We start from the raw sequence: 15,075 nt of genomic DNA on the forward strand, positions 1-15,075 counted from the left end.
CCCCACTAGAAACAAACCGAAACTCAGTTAACAATAGCGTCCTCGGAGCAGACAAAACCACAGAAAGATATTCACATTTTAACTTGCTCTTTCATCATAGAAACAAGTGGGCTTATAACCAAAACCATCCATGTTCTCTGGGAAAAGTGGTGTTAGTGTTCTGTGTAGAAATATTGTTAGTGGGAATGAAAACATAGTCGCACCAACAGAAGTGATGCACTGAAGGCAGACCAAAACCCGTTTTCCTTGCGTACGTGTGCTACGTCGACTTCCTCCCAGAGCCAAGTGAGATAGTCAAAAACAGCAGAGGGCGCTGTTTTTCCTTTTCATTTGGCGATGTGTTCCCAGATTGAATAAATGATAACTACACGCGACGCGACCCATACATAACTATAACTACTACACAACCATACATATGATAGTTAGCCTCCAGTACTCACAAACAATGAGTGTGTTGCTCTCATAACATACATACATACATAACATTATAACATGCATTCATACATACATAACAATGTTATAACATCCATACATAACATTATAACACACACACACACACACACACACACACACACACACACACACACACACACACACACACACACACACACACCATAACATTATAACAACACTGACACAAGTTGCCCAAAAACAAAACACTTGTGAGTGTTTCTTTAAGACACAACAAACAGGAATGAGACACGTGTCCCAAATAATCCATGATGCCCTCATTTACATATTTACATATTTATATAAACGACTCAAATGATTCCAGCTTTATTTTTCAAGACAAAAAGACAAAATTACGTTCATTTATTAACAGGAAACGATGTGTACGTGTTTATATAAAACCTAGTTAGTATAAACATAAGAGTAGCCCTGCCTGGTTTCATAAACATACGAGTAGCTCTGCCTGGTTTCATGAACATACGAGTAGCTCTGCCTGGTTTCATAAACATATGAGTAGCTCTGCCTGGTTTCATAAACATACGAGTAGCTCTGCCTGGTTTCATAAACATATGAGTAGCTCTGCCTGGTTTCATAAAAATACGAGTAGCTCTGCCTGGTTTCATAAACATACGAGTAGCTCTGCCTGGTTTCATAAACATATGAGTAGCTCTGCCTGGTTTCATAAACATATGAGTAGCTCTGCCTGGTTTCATAAACATACGAGTAGCTCTGCCTGGTTTCATAAACATACGAGTAGCTCTGCCTGGTTTCATAAACATATGAGTAGCCCTGCCTGGTTCATGCTAGCAGCATAAACACAAGAGTAGCCCTGCCTGGTTGATGCTAGCAGCATAAACACAAGAGTAGCCCTGCCTGGTTCATGCTAGCAGCATAAACACAAGAGTAGCCCTGCCTGGTTCATGCTAGCAGCATAAACATAAGAGTAGCCCTGCCTGGTTCATGCTAGCAGCATAAACACAAGAGTAGCCCTGCCTGGTTGATGCTAGCAGCATAAACACAAGAGTAGCCCTGCCTGGTTCATGCTAGCAGCATAAACACAAGAGTAGCCCTGCCTGGTTGATGCTAGCAGCATAAACACAAGAGTAGCCCTGCCTGATTGATGCTAGCAGCTTTTCAGTGATGCTGTCACTCGGCAGTGAGAAGAAACAGCAGATCTACAAGCCCACATCATGAGGCTCACAGAGCTACAGTATAACAGATCTACAAGCCCACAGCATGAGGCTCATAGAGCTACAGTATATCAGATCTACAAGCCCACAGCATGAGGCTCACAGAGCTACAGTATAACAGATCTACAAGCCCACAGCATGAGGCTCACGGAGCTACAGTATATCAGATCTACAAGCCCACAGCATGAGGCTCATAGAGCTACAGTATATCAGATCTACAAGCCCACAGCATGAGGCTCATAGACTATAGATATAACAGTATATCTCATAGAGGTCTTACAGATCTGCTGTTTTTCCGTTTCAGCGACGTTTAGCTTTATGTTCAGATGAAACATGTGTCTGTCTGTCTGTCTGTCTGTCTGTCTGTCTGTCTGTCTGTCTGCTCACCTGTCTGTCCCTCCAGGAGGAGAGACAGACAGACACTCACCCTCTACATCTTCTTCATATTCATCATCATCCTCACTGAAGCTGCTTTACAACTAGAAGATGTTTTACTGCGTTTATTTCCAAGGACACACACACACACACACACACACACACACACACACACACACACACACACACACACACACACACACACACACACACACACACACACACACACACACACACACACAAAACGCCATGACAGTTTAGAAGAAAGGAGGAAAAAAAACAGAAAGGGGGGGCTGAGGGGGCTGAGGGGCAAGGACAGAGGAAAGGAGAAAGGCGGGAAGGAAAGGAAGTCTTTCTTTACATAAAGCTTGAGTCCGGAGTTTATTTCATCTCATTCAGACAGACAGGGGGTCTATATATCTATTTGAGGGTCTATAGACTCTCTCACGGTGAGGATGCGAGTTGTTGTGCACGAGCGAGCGCACGCACGCGCGCGAGGACACGCATCACGGCCGCTCGCGCACAGAAAGAAACACACAGCGCGCGCGCACAGCAGAGTGAAGTATTAAAACTAGAGCTTTGTTCTTACCTTTGTGTTGTTGTAGCTCTACTAGAGGGTCTACAGCTCTACTATAGATCTACACAGGGTCTACAGAGGGTCTACAGAGGGTCTATGAGTGTCTATGAGTGTCTATGAGGGTCTAAAGCTCTCATTCTGTTTATTTGGTGAAGTTTTTTTAGCAGCAGCGGTGGGCAGGGAGGGGCGGGGCCGTCTGGAACGGGCCCGCGCACTAACCTCGTCTCCCATTGGACGGGCCGGCTGAACAACGGACGCTCCCATTGGCTGCGGCGCGGCAGCAGCTGGCTCCGCGGAGACTCCCATTGGCCGGCCGAGCAACGTCCCCCGCCCACTGTTCTGCGCGTTTGCCCGAGAGGAAGCGGCGCATGGATGCGTCGGTGACGTCACGAACAACCCGGAAGTATCTGCGTAGCCTGTACTTGCAGGCAGAGATTGTATTGTTGCATAATAAAATGTAAAGCGTCTTGTGTGTGTGTGTGTGTGTGTGTGTGTGTGTGTGTGTGTGTGTGTGTGTGTGTGTGTGTGTGTGTGTGTGTGTGTGTGTGTGTGTGTGTGTGTTACCTAGCCCTAGAATGTCTGTGATCTTACATACATTTCAAGTAAATACTTGAAATGTATGTAAGATCACAGACATTCTAGGGCTATGTGTTACCTTGCATTAAATGCATTAAAAAGTGTTCATCAAGACACAATGAAGCAAACATGGTGACAAAAAGTTGAAGAACGATCAGTTAAAAGATATGATGAGCACACAAACACACTGCTATGGTCATATGGAGGAGACAGGGTAAAAGGGCCCTATTATTATTATTATTATTATTAATAATAATATTCATAATAATAATATTATTAATAGTATTATTAATATTATTATTAATAATATTATTATTATTATTCATATTATTATTATTAATAATACTATTATTAATATTATTATTATCATTATTATTAATAATAATTAATAATTATTATTATATTATATAATTATTATTATCATTGTTTTCTTTACATAAACTTTCATTGCTAGTGTTGATGATTTATTGTAAATTATTGTGTATTGATGAATTCAATGATGAATTGAATAGGACCACAATGGAAACAAGCCCTTGTGTTACCCTTTGAGCATCATTGTATAATCTGTACTATTTACAAACTGTTCATAAAGTATATATATATATATATATATATATATATATATATATATATATATATATATATATATATATATATATATATATATATATATATAACTGTTCATAAAGTATTCAATCAATCAAAAAAACAACAGCCTGAGTCTCATGCACTTCCGCTACAGTTCACCCATTAGTTGTGACATCACAGACGAATCCTTGATTATCTTCTTTATTCTAGAGATCGCATCCATTGTGTGTGTGTGTGTGTGTGTGTGTGTGTGTGTGTGTGTGTGTGTGTGTGTGTGTGTGTGTGTGTGTGTGTGTGTGTGTGTGTGTGTGTGTGTGTGTACTTTTTTTCCCCCTTCTTGCGGTTCGCATTGCCGTGAGCCTGTCTGTCTGTCTGTCTGTCTGTCTGTCTGTGTCTCATGTCTTACCGCAGGCAGGTCGGTGGGGAAACGTGTCCTTTTGGTCCGGTCCGGTTCGGTCCGGTTCGGTTGTTTGGACGGTCCAGTCGCTCGGCTCGTCCTGTGCTGCTGTAAGCTCGGCTCGGCTCGGCTCGGTCGGGTTGAGAGGGTTTACATTTGTCCTCTTTGCTGCGGATCCACCAATCATGTTGCTTTTCCCTCCATCATCATTACGGGGCTGAAACATTCCTCTCCAACAGGATCATGTTCCCGGATGTTCAATTTACTGATTTAAAATAAAACACATTATTATGCTGCAGTGTGTGATCTGTTCCCTTTTGGCGATCTACAAGCTCTCAATACCCTTTGCAACGTGGTGTTGTGAGCTTGTAGAGCTGCTATTAGCCTATTTTCCCCAGCGTAAAAGGGAGTGGACCAGCCGGCAACTATTTACTGTATATACTGTAGGGTTTAATTAAAGCTTTATGGGTTGGTATCGCATTGTATTGAATCCATAGCCTGCTACACGTTTAGTTTATCATTTAAAGGTAGGGTAAGTGATATCTTTTGGTTAAAACAAAAAGTATTTTGTTAAAAGGTTAAATAGCACTATAGTAATAATTGCCATAGAGTGTTTGTTTGTTCAGTAACAGGAGTCTCCCCGTCTCTCCAGCTCTTTAATAAACAGAGAATACATTTTCCGGTAGGTGTCAAAATCTCAGCCAATCAGGAGAAAGTAGCCTACCCATTTTTAAGCTTCATTTTTATAGTGTTCCAGTTTCAATTTTACCTGCTCATTTCTTAGTGTCATCACTTCCAATTTCACTTGTTTAATCTATATTCTGATTGAGTTCTCTATCCTGATTGGATAAAATTGGAAATGAAACTGAAACGAAAATGCATTTTCTGTTTTATAAAGAGCTGGAGAGACAAGGAGACTCCTTTTACTGAACAAGCACTCTATAGCAATGAGTACTATCAAAATATAGAGCTATTTAACCCTTATTTTAACCAAAGAAAATCACTTACCCTACCTTTAACTATAGTTTATCATTATAACTATAGTTTATCATTATAACTGTGTAGTTTATCATAGAACTCACCTTTTCATTAGAACTTTCCACGTTATAATGAATAAAGAATAAAGCCACACCTATTTTTGCTAGATCTTTGCTGACAATGACATGTCCAAAACAGGGTTAATGTTAATTCATAATAATAATAAGGGTAATAATAATAATAATAATAATACATCAGTGTAACAGAGAGAGGTCCTCTGTTACTGATGTTTTGCACAGTTGTATTTTGCACAATGATTTTAAGTATTTATTGAATTATAATCATGAAGGGCAAGTGCAATGTGTAATGGGTATGAGTGTGATAAGAGAGCAATATGTATTTAGGGTGAGGTTTTATTGTTGAGTTTAATTGAATGCTTAACAGTACCTGGTGTGGTTCAGTAGATTGGGCTGGACCATAGTCAGGAGGTCAGAGGGGGGTTGTGATGTGCTTTAGCTATTGATGATATTTATGTTGTGTGGAACAAGGAAAAATAATCATGATTGTTGTAGTTCTTAAGAGTTTTGTAATATATGTGTATGTGGGTTAACTGTATAGGTATTCATGTATTTATTATGTTTAGATTTATAACACACCCCTTGGAATGGAGCAGTCCAGGCTCATTAGCTGCAGCTGTATAAAAGGCTGCCAGTTGTCAGAGAGAGCAGAGGGGTGGAAAGCTAGATACCACCATGTCAATGTGGAAACAATGATTGAAAGTTATCTATGTTGGTTGTGGTAAATAAATACACCGGTCTGGTTGAACTTTATTCCATGCCTCTGTGCTAATTCCAACCGCAAAGCTGGCCATCCTAACAATCAGACTTATATAGTGCTTTTCTTAGTACCCAAAGTCCCTTTACAAAACAAAATGAACATTTTAGTGTGATTATCCACCTCCGCTCCGCGTCAGTGGATAATCACCCTGTCGGGCTTTAATTTTCAATAATGACCACCTCCCCGTATATTATCCCTTGCTTACAAATTGGCTTAATTCCACGCTTCCTTGGTGCCATCTTCTTTTTGTGTCCTGTTATCACTGTCCTCTTCCATTGTAGCTGCTATGTTCTACCACAAGAACATGTCAAACGTCAAGTTCGCCACAACTTCCATCATACATGTAGGCTTTGTTACATCTACTTTTAATTGTTCACTATACATTTGGCTCTTTGGGCCATAATAATTTTCTTTAAGAAATATTTTGGCTCAGTACGAACCACATCGGAAGGGAACGTCGTTAGCGAGAGGATCTCGCTAATATATATACACACATATATATTTGCCACATACTGTCTCTTTGCAGTCACTCGCGGTAATGTCCGTGTTCCATATACTTAGCCACCCCAGTCACGTTAATATTTCCGTAATTTTCGTGTCATGTGCATACCAAAAAAAACATTATTAACCACGTTCTCGTCAACACTGTACGGATTCACGCTCTAGTAAGGCCTGTCACTAATTCCACACCCGGGGACCCGCTCCCCGGAGTTTCTTTTATCTCCCACGTTGCAGTTCCATGGACTGTCACTACGGACCCCCAGCTGCAGATCAAGACTGTGACTGCGGACCGGGCCTCTCCATGAAGCACGACCGTGGATTCCTACTATACCACTACACTATACTGTATATTATCTTAACATTCTTATACCATTATATACTGTATACACATTATTGTTGCACTATATTATATTATCATATAATATCTTACACTATTATATTTGCTACTATTGTTATTGTTACTACTTGTATCTCTCTCTGTCTCTCCCTCTCTCTCTCTTCTTTCCCCCCGACACGGTCGAGGCAGAAGGCCCCCACCCTAGATTCTAGGGTCTGCCTGACAGGGGACCTTAGAATATAGCTAAAACCTGTTTATGCCTGATTAAATTAGTTGGACACAACTTTAAATGGCAAACACATTTACAAAAAACACATACAAAAAAAGATGATATTAATAGTACATTCTTACACCTATGTTATCAATACACTTGGTTATTTTTTTTTGTTATGCTTTTAACAAAAAAAAATGTGTTAATCCTTGTCTACACAAGGGTGTTTTCTGGCTTAGATAGTTTAGATGTAAAAAAAAAAAAAAAGGGAAGCCAGACCAAAATATTGTATAAATCTTATGTAATTCATATATATATAAATCCTTTAAGAACATATTTTCACCAAACAATTTGTTTTAAATTAGTGTGTTAATAAATAATAATTTGAAATGTTTTGGTATATGATTTGTATTCTTATAATAATAATAATATTAATAATCATATACATATAATGAATCAGCATATATTGTATTAGTAATCATAATAAAATAATAATAATCCTGAAAACCAACATGAAAAATAAATTGTGATACGATCGTGGATCTTGATTTTGCCTCAACATTTTTTTATATAATATTTTTTACCATATTGCCCAACCCTATGAATAGTTATATCAGCATGCCCATATATGGGCATTTGGGCATATACTGATGACATCAGGGATTCCATATATGGGAATAAAAGGGACAAGGACTGAGAAATACAGAGGATGTCTGTCCTTTGATCTTTGGTCCAAATTATATTCTGTTGATGTCTCTCTGTAAATGTGTGTGAACAATATATCACTTGCAATTTAGCATTTAGCAGATGTGTGTGAGATCAATAAGCAGAGTAAGGATGAACTTTAGTCATTAAACAACAAGGTAAACAAAAAGGTGTAAATTCCACACATCTCTGAGGGAGTATAACTGTCCTTTACTGTTGCCCAAATATGGAGATCAACAAGCCTAATTCAGGACACGCCTGCATAAATCAGCATCGTTAGGCGACAGGCTGTGTTGCAGTGTGTGACGTCAGACCAAAGCTCATGAGCCTATATAAAGCATTGATTAAGCTTACCTGCTTAACTGTGACATTTCTGCGGCAACCTTGAGATCGATAGAAAGACAGCAATCTAATCTGGGAAAAGGAATCTAACACAGAAAAACTAAGTTTAAAAAATATAATATATATATTATATATATTACTATTAATTAGTAGCATTTTATTCTAGATATTACTCAACTCGATAAGATGGCCGAGGACAACGTGCACCACGAGGAGGAGGAGGCTGAGACCTTTTCTTTCCAGGCAGAGATTGCTCAGCTCATGTCCCTCATCATTAACACGTTCTACTCCAACAAGGAGATCTTCCTCAGGGAGCTGATCTCCAACGCCTCCGATGCTTTGGACAAGATCCGCTACGAAAGTCTGACCGACGCGTCCAAGCTGGACAGCGGCAAGGAGCTTAAGATCGACATCGTCCCCAACCCGGCCGAGCGCACCCTGACCCTGATCGACACCGGCGTCGGTATGACCAAGGCCGACCTGATCAACAACCTGGGCGTTATCGCACGGTCCGGCACCAAGGCCTTCATGGAGGCCCTGCAGGCCGGAGCGGACGTCTCCATGATCGGTCAGTTCGGCGTGGGTTTCTACTCTGCGTACCTGGTGGCCGACCGGGTGACCGTGGTCACCAAGCACAACGACGACGAGCAGTACGCCTGGGAGTCGGTGGCCGGAGGCTCCTTTACGGTCAAGCTGGATAGCGGCGAGCCCATCGGCCGTGGGACCAAGGTGGTTCTTCACCTGAAGGAGGACCAGACGGAGTTCACCGAGGAGAAGAGGATCAAGGAGGTCGTCAAGAAGCACTCTCAGTTCATCGGTTACCCCATCAGCCTGTTTGTGGAGAAGGAACGCGACAAGGAGATCAGCGACGACGAGGCTGAGGAGGAAGAGAAGCCCGCCAAGGAGGAGGAAGGGGAGAAGGAAGAAGACGAGGACAAGCCTCAGGTGGAGGATGTGGGCTCTGAAGACGAGGAGGCGGACTCAAAGGACAAGGACAAGGACAAGAAGAAGAAGAAGAAGATCAAGGAGAAATACATCAACCAGGAGGAGCTGAACAAGACCAAGCCCATCTGGAACCGGAAGCCTGACGACATCACCAACGAGGAGTATGGAGAGTTCTACAAGAGTCTGACCAACGACTGGGAGGAGCACCTGGCGGTCAAACACTTCTCCGTGGAGGGCCAGCTGGAGTTCCGAGCCCTGCTGTTCATTCCCCGCCGCGCGCCCTTTGACCTCTTTGAGAACAAGAAGAAGAAGAACATCAAGCTGTACGTCAGAAGGGTCTTCATCATGGACAACTGTGAAGACATTATCCCAGAGTACCTGAACTTTGTGCGCGGAGTGGTGGATTCTGAAGACCTGCCCCTCAACATCTCCAGAGAGATGCTGCAGCAGAACAAGATTCTCAAGGTGATCCGCAAGAACATCATCAAGAAATGCTTGGAGCTCTTTGCAGAGTTGGCAGAGGACAAGGAGAACTACAAGAAGTTTTACGAAGCCTTCTCCAAGAACCTGAAACTGGGCATCCACATGGATTCTCAGAACCGTAAGAAGCTGTCTGAGCTTCTACGGTACCACACCTCCCTGTCAGGTGACGAGATGATATCCCTCTCAGACTACATCTCCCGCATGAAGCCCAACCAGAAGTCCATCTACTACATCACTGGTGAGAGCAAGGACCAGGTGGCTCACTCTGCATTTGTGGAGTGTGTGTGCAAGCGTGGCTACGAGGTGGTGTACATGACGGAGCCCATGGACGAGTACTGTGTCGGGCAGCTCAAGGACTTTGACGGCAAGACCCTGGTCTCCGTCACCAAGGAGGGCCTGGAGCTCCCCGAGGACGAGGAGGAGAAGAAGAAACGGGAGGAGGACAAGAGCAAGTTTGAGAACCTCTGCAAGGTCATGAAGCAGATCCTGGACAAGAAGGTGGAGAAGGTCACCGTGTCCAACCGGCTGGTCTCGTCCCCCTGCTGCATCGTGACCGGCGTCCACGGCTGGACGGCCAACATGGAGCGCATCGTGAAGGCCGAGACCCTGCGGGACAACGCCACCTCCACCTACATGGCGGCCAAGAGGCACCTGGAGGTCAACCCGGACCACTCCATCGTGGAGGCCCTGAGGAAGAAGGTGGACCTGGACCACAGCGACAAGGCCGTCAAGGACCTGGTCAACATGCTGTTTGAGACGGCGCTGCTGTCCTCGGGCTTCTCGCTGGACGACCCCCAGACCTACTCCGACCGCATCCACAGGATGATCCGGCTGGGCCTGGCCATCGACGATGAGGAGGAGGGGGAGATGGAGGAAGAGGAGGGGGCCGCCGCAGCCGTCGTCCCACCGCTAGAGGGCGATGACGACGATGACTACACCTCTCGTATGGAGGAAGTGGATTAAGCACCGCCTCCTCAGCTCTTACAGTACAAACCGCCACCTTTTCCAATGGTGAATGTTGTTGGTTTAAAAAAAAGGGGGAAAATGTGTAAAACGTCCAGTGGAGGTGTTTGCTGTCTGAGGGAGGGGTCCTCAAACCTTTCCATTACCAAGGACCCCCAAACAGTCATATCCTCTGGCGCAGCCCCCCTATTGTGAAATAGCTTTAAAAAAATAAATAAAAAAAAACAGTTGATCCAAGGAAGCTCACAAACACGTTGTATTTCAAGCTTGTAGATCTGTTATTCTCACTTTTTGGGGGGACAAAAACTTTGGACAACAAAATGATAAAAATAGGGACGCCAGTACAATTGGCACAACAATCTTATCAATTTGAATTGAGTTAAAAATATTATGATTTTTTTTTCCAAGGACTTCCCACTGGTGCCCCCTCCTGGCAGCCCTTCCTGGGGTTTTACACATTTGGGAAAGCTTGAACTTGAATAAGAAATAAAGAGTTCATGGTGACGACACATTTCCTAAAGCAGTGTTTCCCAAACTTTTTATCTCGAGGACCAAAAGAGAATATCTTCCCGCGACCCAAACTAGTGAAAATAGCTACAGACCTACAAGCTCACAACACGTCGCATCGCGACGTGTTGTGAGCTTGTAGATGTGCTGATTTTTTTTAAAAACGTATTTATTGAAAAATGTTAGGATTCGTTTGAAATTTAGAATCTTTGGAGTAAAATTTTAAATCTTTTGAAGTAAAAATACGTTTCCTACAAAATGTATGAAACAAAAAATAAAGGGAAATGTACCCCACAAAAAATGGTCAGTGACACTGTTTGGGAAACAGTGTGACCTGAAGTACCCTGTTGGACTGGTAGAATGGAATATTCCATTATCAGAATGAGAGGGTTGTTCTGGTGAATGGAATGTTCCATTATCAGAATGAGAGGGTTGTTCTGGTGAATGGAATGTTCCATTATCAGAATGAGAGGGTTGTTCTGGTGAATGGAATGTTCCATTATCAGAATGAGAGGGTTGTTCTGGTGAATGGAATGTTCCATTATCAGAATGAGAGGGTTGTTCTGGTGAATGGCATAGAGATACCATGCCTAGAGCAGAATGCTGGTCCAGAGCAGTACCCACCACCCCTCGAATGAGTAATGAACAAATATATATATATATATATATATATATATATATATATATATATATAGTAATGCAAAGTGGGGGAAATACACATATAACTGTTTAAATCAATTGTGAAAACTATATATAAGGCTGAACAGTAGCAGGTAAACATTAGGCCTACCCTTGTATTTTTTGCATCCAAGATAGGCCAACGTTGACCAAAAGCAACAAGTATGAATCATGCTTTGATTTAAATTTGGGACATATATTTCACAATAATAACATATGTACATGTTCTAGACATTGTAATGTTCACCAAAACAAATATTACAAATTACAGGCATATTACTTACGTTTTTGTGAGGACTATCTTCCAGAGAAAAAAGAGATGCTGTTCCAACAGAGATTTTTCAAGTTGTGATGATTCCTGGCTCTGTGGGGGGTATTTATATGCAAATATCCTGGCCAATGGCATTGTAAGACTAAACAATAGGACCCAATGAGGATTTAGAGGTGAAAAAATAACAGAAAAACTAATTATTTAAACTCCTTTCTTTATAAAATATAGTATATATCGCTGGGTCTTACAGGGTTAACATGAACCCAACATAGAAAACATGCGTAAACAAACACAAACATATATTTAATTTATAACACTGATGTCAAAGTAAATCTATGAAAAAGTTTAACCTGCGACACAATTTCATACAACTAGAGGTTGGGGCCGCAGCACTCACATCTGCATAGCGGCCCGAACACCTATGTCGCATCGCCGATCCCACCAATATGGCTGAGTCATAGAGTCTGTGTCCCTTTTGTGCCCATTTATGGTGATGTCTGTTTATGTCTGTCTACCTGGATATCCCAATTACTCCTGACGGCGGGCACGGCACTCCCTCCAGTCTTTGCCGATGCGTGCGCCCAGTTTGAAGTCGTCGGTTCCATATATGCACATGACCATATATGGGCAGAGCGGTCGGATCTGTGGCTCTGGACAACCAGCAGATCTCTATATATGTCAGTCCCTTTTATGCCCATATATGGAGATCGCTGATATCATCAGAATATGCCCATATATGGGCACGCCCCTTTTTGTGCCCATATATGGAGCCTGATGCCATGACGACATATTGAGGTTAGACAACACATCTTTCTATATTTACATTATCTATCACCACAGTTGCTTGTGTGTCCATTCTGTGGTTTCCAGGAAGCATGATCTTTGTTTTATTGAAGTTAAAACCAACAGTTTGTTTTTGTCACAGTTTCATTGTATTTATTTCTGATGTGATCACCTTCAAAAGCAGCTGCAGCAAAATATTAGTGTTGTCAGCAAGTAAAACAAATGTAAAAATATTTGATCCTTTGCGGATGTCATTTATATAAAGTATGAACAGTTTTGGACCCAAAATTGAACCCTGAGGAACCCCACACATGAGTGTTGACTTGTGCTCATCCAGTTCAGCACTACCCCTCTAACACCATACCTTTCCAATGTATCTAATAATATATTATGATTAATAGTATCAACGTTTTTCTTTTTTAATCTTTAAATATTCTTATAGCATACTTTTTCTATCTATACAATTAGTGATCTCTTCAATTAATTAAGACAAGCAGTCTGTGTTTCTCAATGTATGTGTCCAGTCTGGCATTGAATACTTTGTCTAAAATCTTAGAAAACTGAGAAAGCAATGAAACAGGCCTGTCATTTGTAAAGTGGTGTCTGTCCCCAGTTTTATATAACGGTTTGATTTTTGCTACTTTCATTTTACTTGGGAATTTTCCAGTTTGATTTTCCAGTTTGGAATGACAACAATTAGGCAAGGAAGAGGAAGGGTAGTGTGTCCTGAAGAGGTGGGTTTTCAGCCTGCGGCTTTGCTGCCCCCTGGTGGTGACAAAGGGCAATTGCAGAATACATTAACATGTCCAGACATTGAATTGATTAGATTAACAGTAGAATAATATTGAAACTAATATTTTATAAGCGTTAGGGTTAGTGTTAAATTAACAGTAGAATAATATTGAAACTAATATTTTATAAGCGTTAGGGTTAAATTTACAGTAGAATAATATTGAAACTAATATTTTATAAGCGTTAGGGTTAGGGTTAAATTAACAGTAGAATAATATTGAAACTTATGTCTTATAATAACCACTGAGGACACAAAACAGAGTTACAGAGCATGAACACAGTTACAGAGCATGAACATTTACAAATCTCCAGGGCCTGATGCAATACATCCTAGGATTGTAAAGGAACTAGCTAGTGTGATTGCTGAACCAGTAACAATGCTATTTAATAACACTTTGGAGGAAGCAACTGTACCGTGTGGTTGGAAAGAGGCACAAATCAGTGCAATTTTCAAGAAAGGAAGTAAGGCAATAGCAGGGAACTACAGACCTGTTAGTCTGACATCTGTGTTATGTAAAACAATGGAACAATTAATTAGGGCATACATTGTAGATCATATGAAGTCCAATAATAAGCTCTTAAGTAATAAACAGTACGGTTTTATATCTGGAAGATCGACCACACTCCAACTTCTCACGGTTCTTGATAAATGGTCAGCAGCTTTAGATAGAGGAGAGTCAGTTGATTGCATATATATGGACTTCCAAAAAGCTTTTGATAAAGTTCCCCATAAGAGATTAATATCAAAATTAAGGTCCTACTGTATAGATGACAGAGTTATCAGTTGGATGCAAGATTTTCTTAGTAACAGGAAACAGCAGGTGGAGCCACTTCAGATTGGAAGGCAGTGACCTCTGGAGTCCCACAGGGATCCGTATTAGGCCCTGTGCTTTTTGTTATTTACATAAATGATTTACCAAGTGTGATACAATCTGATACTTACCTTTTTGCGGATGACACGAAAATATTTAGAATTATTACCAAGGACACTGACATAGCTCAACTTCAAGCATATCTCCAGAGTACTAGCAACTGGTGTGATAGGTGGCTATTGAAATTAAATCCAGACAAATGTAAACAATTACACATTGGGAAAACAAGTGCCAACTTGGCCAACTATACAGTTGGAGATTCGGTGATTCATCAAATAGAGGAAGAAAAGGACATAGGTGTTGTCGTTGACAATTCATTAGAATTTCAAACACACATCTCTGAAAAAGTAAAAAAAGCAAATTCCATGTTGGCGATAATCAGAAGAACGTTTTAAATTCACGCAAAGAATTATTTATACCACTATACAAATCCTTGGTGAGGTCTCATCTTGAATTTGCAAGCTCAGTCTGTCCTTACAAAATCAAATATATAGAGAACATTGAGAAGGTTCAGAGAAAGGCTACTAAATGAATTCCAGGTCTGAAAGAAATGTCATATGAAGGAAGGTTAAGACATTTACAGCTACCAACGTTAGTATATAGGAGACACAGAGGAGATATGATTGAGGTCTATAAACTTGTTCACCAGATATATGACTTCACAGCCGAGCCTGTCGTCCACTTCTGAGACAATAAGTACGAGTTAAGAGGGAATTC

The 15,075-nt window shown here is 41.3% G+C and overlaps 2 protein-coding genes across 2 annotated transcripts in view; one reads left to right on the plus strand and one right to left on the minus strand.

Annotated features, from left to right (window-relative positions):
• LOC311048692 (uncharacterized protein) overlaps window positions 1-4,274 on the minus strand; it is a gene marked incomplete at its 3' end in the record, with an annotated part of 174,773 nt that extends 170,499 nt beyond the window's left edge. Inside the window, exon 1 of the mRNA XM_084061954.1 lies at window positions 4,163-4,274. The remainder of the gene's footprint in view (window positions 1-4,162) is intronic.
• A 3,976-nt stretch (window positions 4,275-8,250) lies between these two features.
• On the plus strand, window positions 8,251-10,455 carry LOC311048693 (heat shock protein HSP 90-alpha-like; the record flags this gene model as incomplete). The annotated part of the gene is made up of 1 exon (XM_084061955.1): window positions 8,251-10,455. One exon carries the CDS (start codon window positions 8,251-8,253, stop codon window positions 10,453-10,455), a length of 2,205 nt encoding a protein of 734 aa, XP_083918081.1.
• Window positions 10,456-15,075: the final 4,620 nt, after the last annotated feature.

The sequence above is a fragment of the Gymnoscopelus microlampas genome, assembly GCF_963454915.1.
Source record: "Gymnoscopelus microlampas genome assembly, chromosome: 7".
Taxonomy (NCBI): domain Eukaryota; kingdom Metazoa; phylum Chordata; class Actinopteri; order Myctophiformes; family Myctophidae; genus Gymnoscopelus; species Gymnoscopelus microlampas.